The sequence below is a fragment of the Microchirus variegatus genome (genome assembly GCF_963457635.1).
Source record: "Microchirus variegatus genome assembly, chromosome: 9".
In the NCBI taxonomy this organism is placed as follows: Eukaryota; Metazoa; Chordata; class Actinopteri; order Pleuronectiformes; family Soleidae; genus Microchirus; species Microchirus variegatus.
Genome location: NC_139810.1, coordinates 20,452,303 through 20,472,583, shown reverse-complemented (window position 1 = coordinate 20,472,583; position 20,281 = coordinate 20,452,303). Strand labels below are relative to the sequence as shown.

The window sequence follows — 20,281 nt, the reverse complement described above, 5'->3', positions numbered from 1 at the left end:
ATGGAGGATCTCGCTAAATTCTCTTTTTAATTGCAGAGTGACAATCCTCAAGATGAGGACTGGGGTTCTGCAGCTGCTTGTTGTGGGCTTGTGTGCGTTGACCGTGGCGTCGTCATTCAAAATCTGCGCTTTCAACATCCAGAGCTTTGGAGAAGCAAAGGCGAACAACAAGAAGGTTATGGGGATTTTACTGAAGGTAACGCTGTATACTGTGAGTGCACGACAATTACAGCAGCAATCGAACAAAAGTGTAACACAGAAGTTCTTTTTTTGTCCTCCCAAGACCCTGTCCCGGTGTGACTTGTGTCTTATTCAGGAGGTTCGAGATTCCAAAGGAGAAGCAATACAAACTTTGGTTAAAGATCTTAACAGGTACTTTTACAGGTTTAATATTGTGAAAATGAAAGGTGAACTGTCTGAACTTTAATGTCATGTTGTTTTCTACAGATTTGACAAATCCAACTCGTACTCTTATGTGGAGAGTGAAAGGCTGGGGAAGAAAACCTATAAGGAACAGTACGTCTACGTTTACAGGTAACTGTTTATGCAGATGCCTCATCATCATCTTTACTGTTTATGGACGGTTTAATGTGACATCCTTTGTCTCCTCCTTTTTCATCCCCAGGAACAATGTGTTGAAGGTCAAAGAGCATTATCAGTATCCTAAACTGGACAAAGGGACAAATGAAAGTGACGTTTTCTCTCGAGAGCCTTTCATTGTTCGCTTTCACTCTCCCACAACATGTAAGATTTCAGTTGTACAGGAAAATTATATTCAATTCTATTTTATTTTATTTGCATAACATGACTTAATTGACCGTAATTGTGACGTTTTGTGTGTGAAGAAGGCGTCTGGTTGGACATGAGGAGCCATGATTTATCCAGGAATCATAGGATAAATGATACCATTATTGTGTTAAACCAGCAGAGTTTAGAATGACAAAAATCAAACTAGGTTCATCGGTTTGTGTGGAATTAACAGATTTCACCAATTAAGAACAAAACCTACTTTTGTGCTGACAGTCAGAAACCTGGATTATGAAAGAAATATAAGCAGGGATGAATGTGCAGGAGTAACAATGGCCATGTCTGTCTCCTGTGTTGGATGTGAACAGCACGTCGTGAGTATGACAACCATAATAAATGCATTTCCTTTAATGCCATCACATACTAATTGATGTATTTTCTTTTTTTCCCCCAGTGGTGAAGGATTTTGTCTTGATTGGCCAGCACACCAGTCCAAAAACTGCCATGAAGGAGATGGACGAGCTGTACACGGTCTTTAAAGACGTTTACAAGAAGTGGAAGACAGATGTAGGTCATCTAATGTTTTCTTTTGAAGCTGTATCTGGATCCCTTTGTTAAAATACAAAATGGATGAGTTTTTTTTTTGCAGAATGTGATGATCCTGGGGGACCTGAACGCTGCCTGCAACTACGTCACCATCAGGGGCTGGAAAGGCATACGTTTGAGGAGTGACCCCAAGTTTGTGTGGCTAATTGGAGATGAACATGACACGACCGTCCGGAAGAAGACGCACTGCGCCTACGACAGGTCAGCCAGTGACTACTGAAAATCAGACTAAAAACAAAGGCAGAACTAATGTTAGCGAACATTATTTCTCACAATGGTCTTTCCACATTGTCAAACAGGATTATTGTCCATGGACGTGAAATGATTTCCAGTGTAGAGCCAGGCTCAGCTCAGCCGTTCAACTTTACAGAGAATTTCCATCTCACAGAGGAGGAGGTAAACCTGTTGCCTTGTAGATTTTGCCTTTTATCCGTTCAATTTGAGACTTTACATCAGGGGTCTCAAACTGACCGGTGAAGTAAAAAAAAAAAAAAGGCCAACTTTTTGAGAAAAAGACATGGAAATAATAATATTAATATTATTTCACATAATTTCACATTAAACGTGATTGTTTTGTTATGGAACGAAAAAAAATGTTGACTATATAAACGTATTTGTGATGCAAATTTATTACAGTAATACAAAACAGAAATAACTCATTTAGAGCTGGAACTAATGAATATTTTCGTAATCGATTTATCCATCCAATTTCTCGATTAATCAATTGATTGTTTGGTCCATAGAATGTCAGAAAAGGATTCAGTTTTGATGATTTCTTTGTTATGTGGAGCAAAGAAACAAAGAAAATATTCACATTTACGAAGCTAAAACGATCAAAAATCTTGTTTTAATAATGAAAAAAGCTTCAAGTTGATTATCGATTATCAAAATAGTTGACGGTTAATTTACTAATCGATTAATCGCTTCAGCTCTAAACTCATTATAAGTTGATATTAAGTGGTGGGCCACATGCAATTGATTTGGGGGCCGCAAGTTTGAGACCACTGCTTTACATGAACATCTATCCTCCACAGGCTCTTGAGGTGAGTGATCACTTTCCTGTAGAAGTCGACCTGAAGCCCAACCATCGCTACCTCCTCCGCCATGAGCTCTGAACCACTTAGGACAAACCATTAGCAATCCACTTAAATTATGACTGTAGCTTTACATGATTTTAACTGTCACAATAAAGCAAAGTGGCACATAGAATATATTCACTGTACAATTCCTTTGTGATGACTGACAAATGCACACCCAAACATGAGCTGCCTCAGTGTGACGGAACTACGTGTTCACTTGCATATGAAACCAAAACCACATCAAAGGTAACATCATTCTGCGAGCTCCTGAAGGTAAGACCGAGCTCTCACACAAAACATAGCTGTTGTTACTTCACTTTTCAGAGAGAAGTCATTCTCAGTTATTGTCGGTTTACATTAACATCGATATATATTGTCATACTGTCTATTTAGCCAAATGTGTTTTTAGCTTTAATGTGTAATATATGCAGCAGCTGTTTGACAGGAAGCCACTTGCAGCAACAACAAATGAGGTCTAGTTTGCGCTCTCTCGCTTTCTGAGAGAAGAGGATTCTCGTGTTGATATAACTCCTGGTTGTAATCGTCTGATTTGTTTATTTGCAAAGATGGAAAAAAGTCTGTCTGATCTCCTCAGCGATGCACTGGGTAAGAAACAAACTTTTTTAACAATTGTAAGCATTTATTTATTTGTATGATTTTGTAATTGTGAAACGATTGAAACGAAATGATGTTATTGCAGAGACGTCTTTTCCAGATTTAGACTTTGAGAATTGTGATGGAAAGTGCGAGGGAGACGAGACAGACGTCTCTCGCGGAAACGAAGACAAAGCTCTCAACCAGGAAGGAACTGCTGAGGCTGCTGTTCTGTGCAGCATAGAAACTAAAGATACATACATGACTGAAAATGTCGCTGAAGACCAGCCTGATGAAGAAAATGATAAAGAGGACTCTCAAAAACGAGGGGAGGACGACACAAGCTCAGATGGAGATTCAGAGCAAGACGGTTCTATCTCTGGAGAAGATGAAGTAGATGACGAAGATGATAAAGCCACAGTGGAGAAACCTGGGAGAGACCAGCCCGATGAAGAAAATGATCAAGAGGATTTTCAAACACAAGAGGAGGACGACACAAGCTCAGATGGAGATTCAGAGCAAGACGGTTCTATCTCTGGAGAAGATGAAGTAGATGAGGAAGAGGATACGGCCACAGCGGTGAAACCTGGAGAATTGTGGATGTGCGAGTCTTTCGACATTGAGTTCTGCTCTGGCAACAAAGAGGACGTGATCTCTGCTGAGGCACAACAACCTGTGGCACCAGAGGACGCTGAAAACACTCAACTTAGAAACAAGGAACACGGTGAGAACATGGGCATTGAGGAGGAGTCCTGCTTTGGGAGAGTCCCTGAACACAGCAACGAGATGATGATAAATACTGATGGGATTGAAGAGGGTGAGCAAGAGAGGGATGAAGACGAGAAAGAGGACACGCCGGATCCTGTTGAACGGGATGAAAACGTTCTTGCTCAGGTTGAAATTCTCTACGAAGGCGAGACAGGAAGTTTGGAGTTTGCAGCAATGTCAGTGCAAGGTCTCATTGTTGACGTTGACAGCGAGGAATATGTCGAGAAAGTGAAGGAATTCTCAGGCGAGGAGCATGAAGAGGCCGGTGAAAGTTTTGCAGATTATCCCTCAGACTTTTCTTCGTGCGAATATGTAGAAGACGTACTCAAAAACCAAGAAAGTCATTCCCGGTCAAACACAGCGGTTGTAACATGGCTGGGAGCAGATGAGGACACTGACGAGCAGGGAGACGGGTATCTGTACAGTAGAGATTTGGAGATGGACGCTGATGCGCTTGTGAGTTTCCATGTGGCAGTTGGAGAAAATGAAGGGAGAGGAACAGAGATTGTTCAGAACGTGTTGGCCGATGCATTTGTGGATGGCAGCGACGATGCAGGCGAAACGGGCGAGGCAGACTCCGACAGCTCCACTGATGATGAGGTCCAGGCAAGGAGGAGAGATGAGGAACTCTTAGACAACGACTATCCACAAGATCTTGAAAACGACGAGACCCCAGCGTTCTCCATGTGGAGCATTTCTAATGACGGTGACATGAAAAACAACAGGGAGGACTCTGTTGATTTCAGCGTGGACTGGGATTTGGATGTGTCAAAAACTGCTTCCTTCTTGTCTGAAAAGCTGTTAACCACAGAAGACGCAGACGAAGCAGAGACAACTTGTTCAGATCCGTGTCCTGCAGACGACATCAACAGCTACTCGCTGGTGCAGAAAGGTGACAACAAAGCCATAAGCCCTTCTTACCGTGGATCCTTGGACGACAGCTTCTTCTTCTTCAACAGGGAACTTGAGATCTCTGAGCTGGGAACATTGGGAAATGATAGACCTGACGAGAAGAGGAGTTGGGAACATGAACAGGAGATAGCCAATGCTTTCTACCAGTTTGACGACGACAGTGAAGGGGAGAATGAAAGAGAAGGTGAGTGTAGATGACATGGATACCAAGACTTTTCTTTGGACACTGTCAAACTTTCTGATTCATCAGTTTCCATTTTCTGCATGTTTTAGAGAGGCAGACAAAAGTCCACTTTTGTACAGAATCACTGTCTCGGATCATCCACTATGAAATTGAAAGGTGAGCATGTTGACATGAAGCGTTGTTTCTTGAACAATCGTTTGGCAGAGCCAATCAAAAACTGTGTTTTCCTTGTCTTTGCTTAGCAGCGATGTAGATTCACTCAGCAGCTCCACAGACAAGGAGGAGGACCTGAGCTCTGCAGACACATCTGAGGTGAGAGTACACGGTCTCAAATGAGAACACACTCTGACATGTGCAGATGTGATCAAGTGTTTATATTCTTTGTCTGTGCAGGAAGTCGAGGAGCCTGACAAAACCGCACAAATAACGCCGGGTTGCGATCTTCCAAATACACAGCCGCCAGAGAGCTCGCCAGAGAACGATCACAGCGACACACAAATCTGTAACAGGAAGCACAAGGTGTGTACTGTTCGTCAACATTTACTTTGTGCGTTTATTGTTGTTAATTGTTGCCGCTTTTCTTCCTACAGTGTCTCAGCGTGCTGAAGTTGATGCTGAAGATGGGTGTGGTGGTAGCCATGGGACTGCTGATGTTCTGGTTGGCCACTGATCAACCAGAGTGGCTCAGCCAAGCTTCTTTCTATAAGCACTAAAGCCAGTATTTTGCCATTCAAACAAGTTCTGTATAACTTAATGTGCTTACAAATGGTAAAAGAGCAAGGCAAAGTGACAATATTAATGTATATATATATATTAAAAAAATATATATAGTGCAAAAGGCTAGATATTAGGAACTGTGATATGCAATGTTGTTGTTTTTAAATAAACGTTTTTGCTTTACCATTTGTTTAAGTTGATGCCCCCTATACATGAAGTCAAGTATGTTTTGATGATAAATATTTGATCCATGGTGTTTAAGTTTAATAAGCAACTATGATGCCGTCTCTTCTGCCTCCTGCTGGACAGTTTTTTCAGGTGTAAAATATTTTTAATATTTTCTTTATCAATTCCCATACATTCCCATGGAAATTTTACAATTTGTATTGTTTCCTAAAGTTGCCATGGAGAGTTTCTGGAAAGAGTTGTCCACACATTTGCAACCCTACTGCAGTTTAATCAAATATAATAGTTTTAATTTAGTTTGATTTTAAATGAATTTAGCAATTGTTGCAGCTCTAACCAGAAAATAACGGTCACAACAAAGACAGATTTGAACTGAAAACACAAATTACCTTCACCTCATCGTCTCACTGAGCCCTTTAATGGACAAAAACACTATAGCGCCCTCTTGAGTCACAAGTCAGGGTTTAAAAAATAAATAAATAAAACAATCACATTGATCCTCAGTAGATGTGCAATATACAATTTTATGTACTGTGACAAATAAGACCTTAACACATCAATAACATATCAAGGCTTTTTTTTGCCTATCTTCAAAGACACAGCACTTTAAAAGGTCACAAACATTGATACAAAACACACAAACTAGCTTGATTATACAATAGTGTGTGGAGGTTCATATAAAGGTCCACATGACATTCAGTCCCCAGGTCACACTTTAGACATGCCTGCCTTAAGTGTACTAGTGGCGCCTTTTCCATTTTTTTGCAGTAGGTGCCCTTTTAATTGTCACCCCGGCCCTTCCAAATATCTGTGCACGCCACTGCCTTTGTGAGTGTGCAGTTTGTTGCACACATGCACATCCACCCGGTGTGCTACAGCTACACCGGGTGGAGCTTTAGCACAGTGACTCATGCAGGTAACAAACAAAGACATTGTTGGGAGGAAACCAAACGAACTACTGACGAATGTTTTTGTGATGAAATTGTGACTTTGATGATTGATGAAGTGAACTGTGTACTCAAACAAGTTCTTCTTGTTTACCTGAATTAAATGTTTAGGGTTTTTTTTAATGGAAAAAAACAATCACCTATTTGTTGAGTTATAACATATATACATAAAATAATATAAAATATTATTAATAATATATATATATATGTATATATATATACATATATATACATATATATACATATATATACATATATAATTAAAGAATAAAACAAGGAAAGAGGGTTTCTAAAGTCTATATTAATATAGGCCTGTTGGTGACGCTGCTCCATTTCTCAAAAGGAACCACAATTTTAAAGGAAAGAAAGAAGGAGAAGAATTTGTTAACAGGAAATGACGTAGAACTTGAGGGGAGGTACGAGTGTTTTTAAGACCTACCTCGACAAAAGAAGGCGGGGATTAAACTGGACACTATTCGACGTAGTCGACGTAGGCAAACGAGAGGATCCAGTACCCTGGTCTGGTCCGGGCTACGCGCTGGCACAAAACGAGCTCCCGCTCATTTTTCTGTGGGCGGAGTCACGGTCGTCGTCTGTTTTTGGTAACAGAAAGCATAGCTTAGTTGAAACGATAGTAGAAGTATCCAAACCCCGCAGTTAAAGTTAGTAACTCGAGTATAAACAATGGCTTTGCTAAGTCAGAAAACCGCGCAGCAAATCAGCGAGCTGTTGGACGAATATGGGATAAAGCACGGACCTGTGGTCGGTGAGAAGCTCCGATTGTTTACTCAGTGTGTTTTTTTTAATAGACCTTAATCCCAGTAAAGTGTACAGGCCTCTTCCTGCCTGTGTGACTTCAGTCCTTCTACACTGTTCTTCAGACATGATCTTTTCTCCCCCAGACTCCACCAGAAGTCTGTACGAGAGGAAGCTGAAAGAGGCCATGGCCAAAGGGAAAAAGTATGAGCCACTACCTGACAAGACCTACTACAGAGAAGAGGGTAACTGGCAATGAACTTTATCTAATCTGGTCTTTCATCCACATGCTGCAGCTCAATTAATTATTAATAACTGAATTGCCGACATTTTGATAGTTTAATCATTGGTTTGAGTTTATTTCAGGTTCTTAAATGTGAAAATGTTTACAATAAAACACTTGGATACACAATAAAAAATACCAATGGATGTGTATCAGCTGATTGATTTCTAATCGGACCCAACTTAAATATATTAATGAAGATTTGCTTGAACCTGAAATTTCAAGCATCAGTTAGTGAGGGAATGAATTGTAAATGTGCAGTAACGGTGTTCATAAAATGTACAAATCCTTGATATTTAGCATGACATTTGTTGTGTTTTCTGTTCTAGAGGATGAAGTCACCTATGTTTACAGGACACCGGTAAGTGCTTACATACATGATGTGAATAGACATACTCATGTCACAGGAAGATACTGTACATGTGTGAATGTCAGTCACTGTAATTTATAGGAAACTTGCAAATACCAACTAAGAATCTTACAAGTGGATGATCCAGCATGAAGCTAAATTCCATGTTGGCTGTTGTAGTGTAGTATGTTTACTAGTTTGTGTACCTCATGCCATGATGGAGTTTCTTATAAAGTTATGTAAGGGTGCTTTCATACATTAAAGCTGTGGTGTTGATAAGCGCTGTCAATATTCTACATCAATGCAGTTCTGATGTCTCTGATTCCATTGTTGCAGGTCAGAAGTGAAGGTGCAGGAGATTATAGAGACAGGTCAGTTCTTTTACCTTTGCACTTGTATTATGTTTTAACACTGAGTGCCTTTCTTCTGTTTTTATCATGTGTGTAAGCATGCAGAGACAAATAAGGCTAAATAACATGACTCTCTCTTATTTGTCTAGTGGATCGTACATGAGCTCAAGACCAATTTGGAATGAGAGGGAACTTCAACAGGAGTAAGTTCCAGACAGATATACTGAATGTCAGCCCCGGTTGATTTACTGAGGGTTTATTTCTTTTTTTTTCCCCACTCTACAGGACGTCATACTCAACCTACGCAAGGCCAAGATCTGAATACAGAGGAAGGGAATTTGTTGAAGAGTAAGTGTTTTCATACACAGATGGGGGGGCCACATGGTTGGCATAGTGGTTAGCGCTCTTGCCTTTGCAGCAAGAAAACCCGGGTTCAGGCCCCGGTTGGAACAAGGGCCTTTCTACATGGAGTTTGCATGTTCTCCGGTTTCCTCCCACAATCCAAAAACATGCAGATTTGGGGATTTGGTGAATTGGCCGTAGGTGTGAGAGTGTGAGTGAGTGGTCGTCTGTCTATATGTGGCCCTGCGATGGACTGGGGAACTGTCCTATCGCCCTATGTCAGCTAATATAGGCACAGCGACCCTCTCATGGAGGATAAAGCGGTAGATGATGATGGATGGATGTTGCATAATTCCTCTGTCTCCTTTCCAGACCCGACTTGTACGACAAGACGTCCTCTTACAGAAACTCCTCCTCGACGTCGACGCCCATGAAATCTGGTCAAGATGCTCCAAAGGCGCCACAGGCAAAGCCTCGCCTCATCCCACTGTGGGTTCAGTTTGTGTTCTTCTTGGCCGTGGCAGTCTTCCTATACGTCGTTTTTGCCAACATGGAGTCAAATGAATCCCTCGAAGGGATCGAATGAGTCACTCTTTTATTCAAGCCCCATTTACAGGGCTTTAAATACTTTGTGTATTTTAACTCAAAGATTGTATTTTGGTTAATGCCTTTATTTTAGACATTGCTGAATTTGTGTTTTATGCAATCTGTGTGTTTTCAATGCGGTTTATTAGCTTGCTTGTGCTTAAAGGTAAAATAATCTGAGTCATTGAGCTTCATTATATAGGAATGACCAGACTATAATGACACAAAAAAACAAAATCCTTTCTCATACACTAGCTGTCAGCTGTCAGTTTACCATGTGGATGCAGTTGATGATGATCGAAAACTCATAGCAGGAGGCGATGTACTCAGCGATATTTTGAACTTGATGTGTTGAAAAACTAAATTTATTGCAAATGTTGATGTAATTTAGGGTCAGTAAGTGAATGTTTGGTTCACTGAGCAGTAAGCACCACAAACGTTTGATTTGGGGTGAGCTTCAGCAACTCAGTGGATCAAACTAAAGAGAAAATCAAACATTTTGTCTTTATACAATTCATAAAAGTTATGCAATAACTGAATTTCTCATCAAGGGACCATTGTATCAATTTTAGATGCCAAGATTGAAAGAAAATTGTTTATTTCTGTATTTATATCTTAAAAACCACAAGTTGTGCCATAGTTTGTATAAACGGTTCGATTGTCAGTTCATATGAATATCTATTAGTGCATATAGCTGTGTGACTAAACGGTTATCGCATACTTTTTAGGGTACTTCTTTTTGTGGGTTTTCAGGAAAAAAACACATTAAAAAAACAGGACAATTTTCAGACTGTATTTCAAGTGCCTCAGCTATATTGAAACAACTGGGATAAGCATTAATGTTACTTCAGTGTTTCATTATATTGTATAGTTTATTGGGAGTGGTTTATTGGGAGGCAACTTAATTTTTACGCTTTGTTTCCCTCAAATTGATTATGATATACAAACAAAACAAAGACATAACCCAGCATTTACAGCCAGTGGTTTGATTATATGTTTGTTTTGTTTCATAATTCTAAATACAAAAAGGAGCTTGCTTGTACACAGTAAGTAAACAAGTGTCATTTATTCAGGAACAAAAACAAATTTGAAATGTTTAGATCACAGATGGTATAAAAAATAAAGTATAATGCATTTTTGATTAAAGCTGTTGCCTTTTATGTAGTTTGATCTGATGTTGTATTATATAATACATGCAGTAATAGCTACTAAAAAACTATCTGTGGAAAAAAAAGCTTCAACAGCAGCATTTTAAGAGACTAGTTTCTATGTTCACTCTAAAAGAGCAGAAATGTGCACATTAATGACATGATGAATAGGAGGGTTAGAGTTAAAATACCAAAACATTTCCTAATCCTTAAGGATCATTGATCTGTGAAAGTAAATACATGATAAGCTAGCCGAGTATGTCATTAGTTCTATCTGATAATAAATACAAAATGTTATGCACACACCTGAGGAACCCATGTCACAGTTTCCCCCGATTTAGCTCTAAGAGGCAGTTTCCCACTTGTCACGTCTGAGGTCGTGGCAGTAGCCAAGTCTGAGTGACATTGAAACCCTGACCTGAACCTTTGTACTGGTTTACACTCTTCGTCAGTCTTTTGTGGCCTTTAATTTACATCTCACCATAATGCAACCCTTGAGAATCACATGCATTTGAACACAAGGCCTGACGTTTGTCATGAAAGAAAATGGTTGTACAGTCATAGGTCTATGTTGGTGTGAAGTGAAAACTACCTCATCCGGACTGTACTCAACTGGGTCCGTGTCATTCCTTTGTCGAAAGTGCAGTGAACGACCGGCCGAGTCGTTTGTTTCTCTGTTACATGCTGTCCAAATCAACGTAGGACCCTGTTTGACCCTCCTGACCTTCCTTTCGCCAATGATTCTGTTTTAAAAAGAACACAAAATGATGCACAATTAACAACACAGACACAGAAAATGGAAGTAAAATATTGAGCCTATAAAAAGCTGATTTGAGTGTGTAAATGTTTATGAATAAAGCAAAAATAATGGATATTAAAGGTGCAATATGTAAGAATGTGGCCAAAAACGGTTACTAAATTAAAATTAAAATACCGAGGTCTTTTAGGTTTTGTTTTTTGACGTAACTGGCAACCCGTGGTTGCTCGGCAGCTGAGATTCTACTGACTGCGAACTGGTAGATGGCGGTAGGTGGCACCACATGCCAAAACATGATTTCAAAACAAACATGATTTGCAGTCTGCAAAAGATTTTTTTAATGCAAATATTTTGGCTGTACTGTTGTTGATGGTGAGTTCAGTTTGTTATATGAACGTTATTCCTGAGTCTCTGAGACATATTAGAAGGATTTTATGGCCAGTTGCTTTAGATTTATTACACAATGCACCTTTAAGTATTTGTTAATAAATAACAACTATAAATTGCATTGTTGCACAGAGCCAAGGAAAAAATAAATAAAGAAATACAAAAAAATTATAAATAATCATGTTAACAATGTAAGAATTCTGACCTTAAGTACCTCAAGTTGTTCTGATGCACATGTTCCCCGTCATAGCTTGTTAATTGATAAGGCAACATAAGTGTTGTCCACACCTGTAAAAAAAAGAAAGAAAGGAGCACAGGTATAAGTGTATATACACAGACAGGATGTTTCTGGGAATCATATACTCATATATCAGAAGTATATATAAGCCTCATTCAGAAAGAGAGGAACTTACAGGTTCTGGTCTCTCGCTCAAGCTCAGACGGATTCTTCTCCTTGTTACATAGTACCTTCGCCACAATGATTATCACAATGACAGCGACAACAAATGTCAGGCCAGACACAAGCCAGCTGATCACCATTGGACTCAGTAGTGGATCTGGATCTGAGGATCAGAAGAGTCACCAGTAAGTTATATATTCAACATATGTTTTCATATGAGGCTCAGTCTGTCAAGCTAAAAGACACTTGTAAAACAAGAGGAAACAAAACCTGTGCACTCAGACTTTGAGCACACACCATACAGAAAACGTATTTCTCTGTAATATAATCAGTTTCACCTCTGATGGCTATAGGCAGCGGTTGGCTTTCTCTGGAGACAAAAGTGCGTCCACCCAGTTGGACCCGATACAAACAGTAGTAGTAGCCCTCGTTGGAGCTCTGTGCGTTGGGAAAGGTGAAAGTGACAGACGGGGTTAGAGCAGGCAGCGACTGACGCACTGTGCCATTGGGCTGAATGAGGCGCAGCTGAAAGGAGCCTCCGGGATACTGTTGCTGGGTGGAGCAGGTGATGTTAAAACCGTGGCCTTTCATGACAGAACCAGCCGGAGCATCCGATGACGTGTTGTACCAGTGTTGGGGAGTCAAGAGTTCCACTGTGATCAAATGAAAAACACAATTTAATCAGAGCTGAACAGTTCATCATTTTCAAATAGATAACAATGAAATCAGCAAACTGCAAAGGCTTCATGTAATTTATCTTTTCCACTTTTAACTGTAAATGCGTGTTAAAATCATTACATTTTCATGCTTGCAGAGTACAGGAGTTAATATTTAGATGATATTTCATGCGGAGCTGATTTTCTTGTTTTGAATCTATAACACAGTAAATATTGAGCTGAAATTTAACTTAAAAATGCACATTGCAGTTCAAATAGTCAAAATATGTCATTGTTCAGCCCAAGTATGGACAAAATGATCTTTATTTTGGCAGAAATGTCAATGTTATGATTATAAGTGTACAGCTGAGCACTCACTCACACCACCATGTTTTTATACAGGGTATCTGCAGGTTTTAGCAAGTCAAATTTAAGACTTTTTAAGACCTGTTAATGCCACCTTGAATTAAATTTAAGACCGAAACACTACAAATATAGGCGATAGTTGGGGGATCCCGCTGTATTACAACCCAAGCACAACATGTATTAATGTCACCAGCAGAGGTCGCCATCACCCGCATTCAAGACAGACAGGTACAATAAATGCAGTACATTTAGTCTCTACATCTCCTTGAAGTCCCACAAGAAAAAGAAGAAAATATATAACATTAAATAGTCCTGCCCCGAAAAATGTAAGACCTTTGAGTAATGTATTTAAGACCAGCATATAACATTTTCAATGAATTTAAGACATTTGAAGGCCTTCATTTTAGATACATTGATTATAACCCTGTTATAATAACCCACAACAATAACGAAACATTTGAGTTTTGATGCCAACTAAAGGCTGCATGGAGACAGGTGAGGTGAGGGGATAGAAAGCTGCAACTTCACCAATAAATTACCCACCGTACTTTTAAAGTGGCAACAGAAAACTTCACAGTCATAAAGATGCAACAGTAGCAAAACACTGGTGAGGACATGAGTAGTTTTCCTCACCACAGGTGTCATCTTTAACACCCCTTCATTGTTGTGAATACTGCAGTTTCTTTGAGTCATACATTTATCTGCAGGTTTGCCACAAAAGGAATGTCCCGGTGGCCCAGAGAAAAACATGAGTGATGAGTAAGGATGGTGTTGGTTCTCCATCACCATTACACCATACAATAATAAAGACAAGTTTAAGCCAAATGTTATATATTTCGGCTTTAAGGGAAATTCAACAAATAAATAAACACAAGTGTAGAAAACCCAAAAACTAGAGCAGTGTTTCCCAAACCTGGTCCTCAGGGACCCCTGCCCTGCATGTTTTAGATGTTGCTCTGCTTCAACACATGATTCAGATGAACAGCTCGTTATCAGGCTCCTGCAGAGCTCGATGATGAGCTGACAATTTATATGTTATAATATCTAATCAAAGTTGTGCAAAAGCAAAATATGCAGTGGTTATTGTGGATTAGACGAGGTGGTTGTGACTCACCCACTGTGATGTTGATGGCGTTGCTGGGTGGAGAGCTGAGCAGCTCAGAAGATAAGCCACCTTTGATCCTGTAACGACAGCTGTAGCTGCCCTGGTGAAAAGTCTCTACATCGGACAGTGTGAGCTCCACTCTGCTCTGGGTGTGGTCTGCCCTCTGTGTAACCAGTGGCGTGGACACTCCGTGTTTGTACAGGTGGAAGTCACTGAGGTGGTGACCCAGCTGAACATTGCAGCCAAAACGAACAGCCTCCCCAGGTGAGAACACAGTGTGAGGAGACAGCAGGGTGAGGATGGGTGTCAGCAGAGCACCTGTGAGTGAAAAAAGTTTTTCCAAATCTGTGACCATGCGTTCAGGCACACTATTCTAAATACTGTCCCAATGTTGCAGTCACACAGTAAAATCATTTGTTTTTAATTGTAAAACAAACAATGACTCACCCAATGTGATGTTGATGGAGTTGCTGGGTGGAGAGTTGAGCAGCTGAAAAGGGAAGTGACCTTTGATCCTGTAACGACAGCTGTAGCTGCCCTGGTGGAATATCTCGATGTCGGGCAGTGTGAGCTCCACACTGGTGTGGGTCTGCTCTACCCTCTGTGTAACCAGGGGTGTGGACACTCCGTGCTTGTATAGGTGGAAGTCACTTAAGTGATGACCCAGCAGAACACTGCAGGCAAAGCGAACAGTCTCCCCAGGTGAGAACACAGTGTGAGGCGACAGCAGGGTGAGAGAGGGTCTTAAAAGAGTACCTGGGAGTGTGAGATAAGTTCATCAACAAAAATGAGCAACACACTTTGGAATCTTGATACGATAAGATAAGTGATACATGGTCCACGATATATTGCGAATAACAATAATAATAATATTGCTATCTGTGATAATCAATACATTGTAAGACAACCATATAGCGATACATCACAATATCTAACTGAAGAAAACAAAACAACTGTGAAGAGTTAAAAGTGCAGGATTTCTCTATTTATTCACAACACAGAGAAGTCCACAGTCTATGTATTGAATGTAGATTATATGCCTTTTTCCTGCTGTAAACTCCCTGGTCCTTGGCAAGGTAACTTCCAGCCAAGTTTCCCGCATTCAATTGAACAGCGCCACCATGTGGAGACATCAGGTAGCAACGCCCGGTGAGTGAAGCTGGCAGGGACTGCCATAATTTCTTAATTATTATATAGATATTTGGCCAGGCATATCAATTATCGTATTGCACAAGGAAGGACGACATATCACCAAATCAATATTTTGACCCACCCCTAACATACACTATTCCAAATACTTACTACTAACTACATTTATCATACTAGAGTCTCACCTGAGCATTTCACTCCTGCATCATTCTCGTGGGTGCAGTACGAATTACTGTGAAGGGCAATAGCACAGCGTGTCAAACTGGACTCTTGTCCAGTGCACTGGACATGGTGCAACCAGATCTCTCCTTTGCCAACACCAAATGCTGCACCATTAAAGGCAGTTTCAGCTAAGCCACATCCCAGCTGTAAGCAGACCACGTCAGCATCCCGTAGGTCCCAGCCATGGTCACAAACTGTGCCCCACTCGTCACGGTGGAGAACCTCAACTCTCCCAGAACACTTGTTCTCCCCATCTACTAGTCTGATCCCACCTGTGTATCAGTGGGAAAGGTTACTTCAGGACAGGAAGTGTGTGACTGGCTGATGCTGCTGGTTTAAGTTAATACTGCACTTACCAAAGGCATTAGCTCTATCCCATAGTACACCTAACAGGCCTGTGGGGGGGATAAAACAAAAAAAACTAATTCATAGGCATTAAAATGTCAACAACAGAAGCTACGGTTGTATATTTGGCTGTTATATATCTGGAAGACCTAACAGTAGCCAGATAAATCCTATCTAACACAACAATGCAACGGTGAATGTCTCCTTCTGACAGTTGGTTATAACTGACAAACAGTGCTGACTCAGTGTTATAGTCTCACAATAAAATGGCACTTTACAGTAGTCTGTAATTCAGATAACTGAGTGAATGAATGAATGAATGTTTCTTTAGAACATCATAACAAAAACAAATGAAACACTTATGCAACAAAACATATTTTTTCAGAAAGTAGGGCAAAGCACACACAGTCCTTACTCCTAAACTCTTATTTTTCTTTGTAAAGTTAACTTAAAATCAGGTCACAAGGATTTTATATACAAAACTAGACCAAATCGTACCATATGACCAAAATAAACTCAACAACTCCATAATATAGTAGTTTTAAGCATTTTCTTAAACTGTATACTAGGTCTGCTTCCTTTGATATCAATTATCCAAACTGTTCCACAAAGTGTTCGCACAAAATGAAACGCTCTTCAAATCATTGCTATACTTTAAGTTATACCGACCTTATCTGTCAATAAATACATTTAGATGATCAGGAAATCGTTGATTCTTTGCTTTGTTCACTATTTGAGCAGTACTAAACTTAACTAAACAAATCCACAAATTTAAGACAATCGGTCTTCAGAAACAGAGTGTTTCTTATACCCAACATTAATGTTTTCAATAAGACATCGTAACGTCAACTTAATTAGAAGTTTTGAGACTGACTGACACTATTATGATGATGTAGTTAACTGTATTTATCCTGTTGCATAATCACACATGCTACAGTACCTAGCAGCTCCTGCCTCACACCGATGCTAGCGGCTATTAGCTCACCTGTGAAGAGGACGCGGAGGAATGTGAGCATCATTCCCCTCAGCCTTCCATCAGACGGCCGGGGGGGAAGATGCCCGTGGTCCCGTTGATGGAGTTGACAGCCGTTCAAAGACGAGACATTAGCTGGAAGACTCGGTTTCGCTAAGAGAACTGTGAGCTAACAGGCTAAGTGAACACACACAGAGCAGCACTTAGCAGTGCGGCTGGTAACTTATTTGAATGAATAATTTGTCGATAACCGAGCAGTGTTGACAACCTGGTCAATAAAATAATGACTCGTGTCTAGAAAATTAGATGAATTACTGGTGAGTGTCACAACAACGAGATGTCCAGAGAACCGCCAGGATAACTACATGATGCCAGGCCCCCGGAATCAAGTCAACACGGTCTCTGCTGTGAGCTCTTCACCCTGCGGCCGACAGGGGGCCCTGCAGTGCTGCTCTTTAGCAAAAGGGTCTGCGTAGAGTAAGACTTTAGATTTTGATATTTTTTATAGTAAAATGTAATTATTTTTCAGTAATATATTATACGCGTGTCTAGTGTTTTAATATCAGTTCCTTGTTTCGTATTGAGCCAAAATATGAAAAAACGGAAACAGTGCCCCTTTTTTCGTATTCAATTTTTTTTAATTCCCTTTTTTGTTTTTCGTTTATAAATTCTCGAGACGGAGACTGACGTACAAACATACATATAAATTGACAGACCGGAAGCGGAAGTGAAGTGTAAAAACTTCAAAACAAAAGCCTGCTAATTTATTTTCATACAGATTATATACCATTCTCTTTATACACTGTAATGTAGTACATTTATTTTTGTGAAAGGTTAAACTATAACAGCTGGTTGTTTGGGAGAAGGACATATAGGCTATAACTATTATTTTAGCTGAGTGTGTGAATGGATATTGTAGAAAACGTTTACACTGCCGAAATAAAGAGCATCTAATGTCACCAGCAGAGGTCGCCATCACCCGCAGTCAAGACAGACATGGCTTAAAATTCCAAGAATAGTATTAATAATCATTTGAAAATTAAAACTCGTGATTAAGTTATGATGACTTCAGTGTCGATGTTTAGCCAAATGGTGGCGCCCGCACCCACCCAGGGATTTATTATGTTTTGTCTTATAGCCTATAACCCTGTATGATTTGGTATGCAAATATGCTGAGATGTATGTATGGTATGTAAACTGGCTCATGACAGGTCATCTGAAATACAAAGAAAACTTACCTGTCTCAAATGGATCAACATCTATGGAAGTATTGTATTGTTGTCACAGGGCAAAATACAGAAATGTAATAATATACATCTTTAAATGCCTAATAATTATTGAATGTTTTTATTATTTAATTAAGGGTTTTCTTATTCACGCTCAAGCAAGAGAGACATGGAGAGATTTCTGAAGGCAGTGATTTTGAGGAGTTTCTCTTCATCGCTGATAACTTCGAACGCGCTGAACAAGTTAACCGCGATTTATGGTTAAGACATAATTATGTTTGAAGACGACGAGGTCGGCGATAATGACGATAAATACCACCGTAATCGACAGAGTGTTTACAACCGCACACCAGGGGTGACAGTGGATTTACCTGCAGATGCCACAGTGCTGTAAGCACCATCACCTTCACATGTGAAGCAGACTGTTACAGTCATGACATGCCGTTCTTGTTCTTCACACTCTATCAGGACTAAATCAAGGCACTGACCCGTGCTGATATTACTTTATTTTCTTACCGTTTTTTTAATTGAAAATAGTTATTCACTTTAATTTTTTTTCAATTTCACAGGAAAGCCACACATGTAAGCTATCAAACACCTTTAGAAATGTGTTGCTATATCTGCTACAGAGGCTGAGAAATCAGTCATTTAGTAGGCATTGAAGCTCAGGTTTTAGAGGCATTTTTCCAGGCGCTTCAGGCCTTAATGGGTTAATGTGATAATGATTGTTCTTCGAACCTCTCAGAAAGATTAAAAAATATATATATAAATATATATATATTGATTTGTTTCTTGAAACTTCCCAATCACTTTTGTCTTTTAGGGTACAGTGTCTACAAATGCCACCTTGACTGTATGCACAGCAGTCGTCACTGTGGCTTTTGCACAAAAGTCATTGGTCGAGACTCCAGTGAGACTCCAGCGACCAGGGCGCCTCCAACGAGAAACCAGCGACCACGGCACCTCCAGTGACCAGGGCGCCTCCAGCGAGACTCCAGTGACCAGGGCGCCTCCAGCGAGACTCCAGCGACCAGGGCGCCTCCAGCGTCCATGGCAACTCCAGCGAGACTCCAGTTTTTTTGTTAACAGTTATTGGTTTCTCTCACCCCAAGGTGCGGTTTTTTTCTTGTAAGTTAATTAACTGTGGCTTATTCTCCCCAGAGAGTGGCGTTGACCTGGTCCGTGGAGTTTAGTTTGACCAGTGTTGTCAGTTTGGGACAACTTTAGTTTCATTCAATAAATATTATTTTATACACATTGATCAACCTCCATGTCGTTTCCTTTTTCCTGGGAAATATTTTATTTGCTCCCCTCATCCCCTGGTTAACATCTCAGGAGGTAACAATTTTCAACATAACTTTGTTAGTCATTTCCTAATCAGGGCTGTACCATTTACCAAATTTAATCACCAACTATTTTGATAATCTTTAGTAATCTGTTTTTTCAGCTTCTTGTGATATTTTATTTTTAAATTTCTTATAAACAAACCATTCAAACCAAATAATTTTCGTAATTTTTTTTAAATTTGTTTTCAGTTTGTAGCTGCTCTCTCCAGCTACAAGAGATTACTTGCACAAAAGTCTCAACACTTTAACACATTCTGTATGATTTTGTAAACATGACTCCTGGAATTCAGCCATAAGAATAAAAAGGTTTTATTTCAATTTGTCATGTCAAAAGGTTAAAGTTGTAACATTTGGCATAACATTCAGTTGAATAATCGGAGTTGTCTCTCTGCCAGGTTTGTGTCCTCCTAAAGAAACTAAACGCGCTCTAATCCTGCAACCTACAATCCCATTTTAGAAATAAACTATGCAGGATAGGCCTGCATCCCTAAGACGAGCAACGGATGGTTTTGCAGGGGAACATAAATCCCCTGCTGGGAGGCCTCCCAACATAACGCGCAAAAAGACTATGAACACAGAAAGGTTCAACTCCAGTCTTTAGAGGGAAATAAACTCGACAGTGAGACAAGTCAGTAATTCAATTAACATTGAATTACAATTTAGTTAGCGACTTCAAAGGCTGATGGCAGTGCATAAAGTTTAAGACTTCAATTGCACAGGGTTTCTGGCTTTAGATGGTAAAGTCCATTGAAATAAAAGGAAAAAAACATCTCAGTGTCCATGTCCTGTTGGGCAG

The 20,281-nt window shown here is 40.0% G+C and overlaps 2 protein-coding genes and 1 long non-coding RNA gene across 3 annotated transcripts; 2 read left to right on the top strand and 1 right to left on the bottom strand.

Moving 5' to 3' along the window:
- Positions 1-52: 52 nt before the first annotated feature.
- On the top strand, positions 53-2,468 carry dnase1l1l (deoxyribonuclease I-like 1-like; the record flags this gene model as incomplete). Its single annotated transcript, XM_083895479.1, has 8 exons — positions 53-196; positions 284-372; positions 448-534; positions 626-744; positions 1,202-1,314; positions 1,397-1,554; positions 1,653-1,749; positions 2,388-2,468. The coding sequence occupies 8 exons, from the start codon at positions 53-55 to the stop codon at positions 2,466-2,468; spliced, it is 888 nt and encodes a 295-aa protein (XP_083751605.1).
- A 4,885-nt stretch (positions 2,469-7,353) lies between these two features.
- LOC310931408 (uncharacterized protein) lies at positions 7,354-10,431 on the top strand. The gene is made up of 7 exons (XM_083894545.1): positions 7,354-7,506; positions 7,643-7,741; positions 8,109-8,140; positions 8,465-8,499; positions 8,628-8,681; positions 8,764-8,826; positions 9,193-10,431. The coding sequence occupies exons 1-7, from the start codon at positions 7,425-7,427 to the stop codon at positions 9,404-9,406; spliced, it is 579 nt and encodes a 192-aa protein (XP_083750671.1). The 5' UTR covers positions 7,354-7,424; the 3' UTR covers positions 9,407-10,431.
- A 128-nt stretch (positions 10,432-10,559) lies between these two features.
- Positions 10,560-12,221, bottom strand: LOC310932380. Its single transcript, XR_014592936.1, has 3 exons — positions 12,111-12,221; positions 11,912-11,985; positions 10,560-11,296 (listed from the first exon to the last, which is right to left on the bottom strand). It is a non-coding gene; the product is annotated as an uncharacterized lncRNA (long non-coding RNA).
- Between the last annotated feature and the right edge of the window lie 8,060 nt (positions 12,222-20,281).

Excerpts from the sequence above, each read along its gene's own strand:
- LOC310931408 (XM_083894545.1), top strand. The coding sequence starts at position 7,425 with ATGGCTTTGCTAAGTCAGAAAACCGCGCAGCAAATCAGCGAGCTGTTG. Across the intron at positions 7,507-7,642 it reads AAAGCACGGACCTGTGGTCG|ACTCCACCAGAAGTCTGTAC; the intron begins GTGAGAAGCTCC and ends TTTCTCCCCCAG. Across the intron at positions 8,141-8,464 it reads CCTATGTTTACAGGACACCG|GTCAGAAGTGAAGGTGCAGG; the intron begins GTAAGTGCTTAC and ends CCATTGTTGCAG.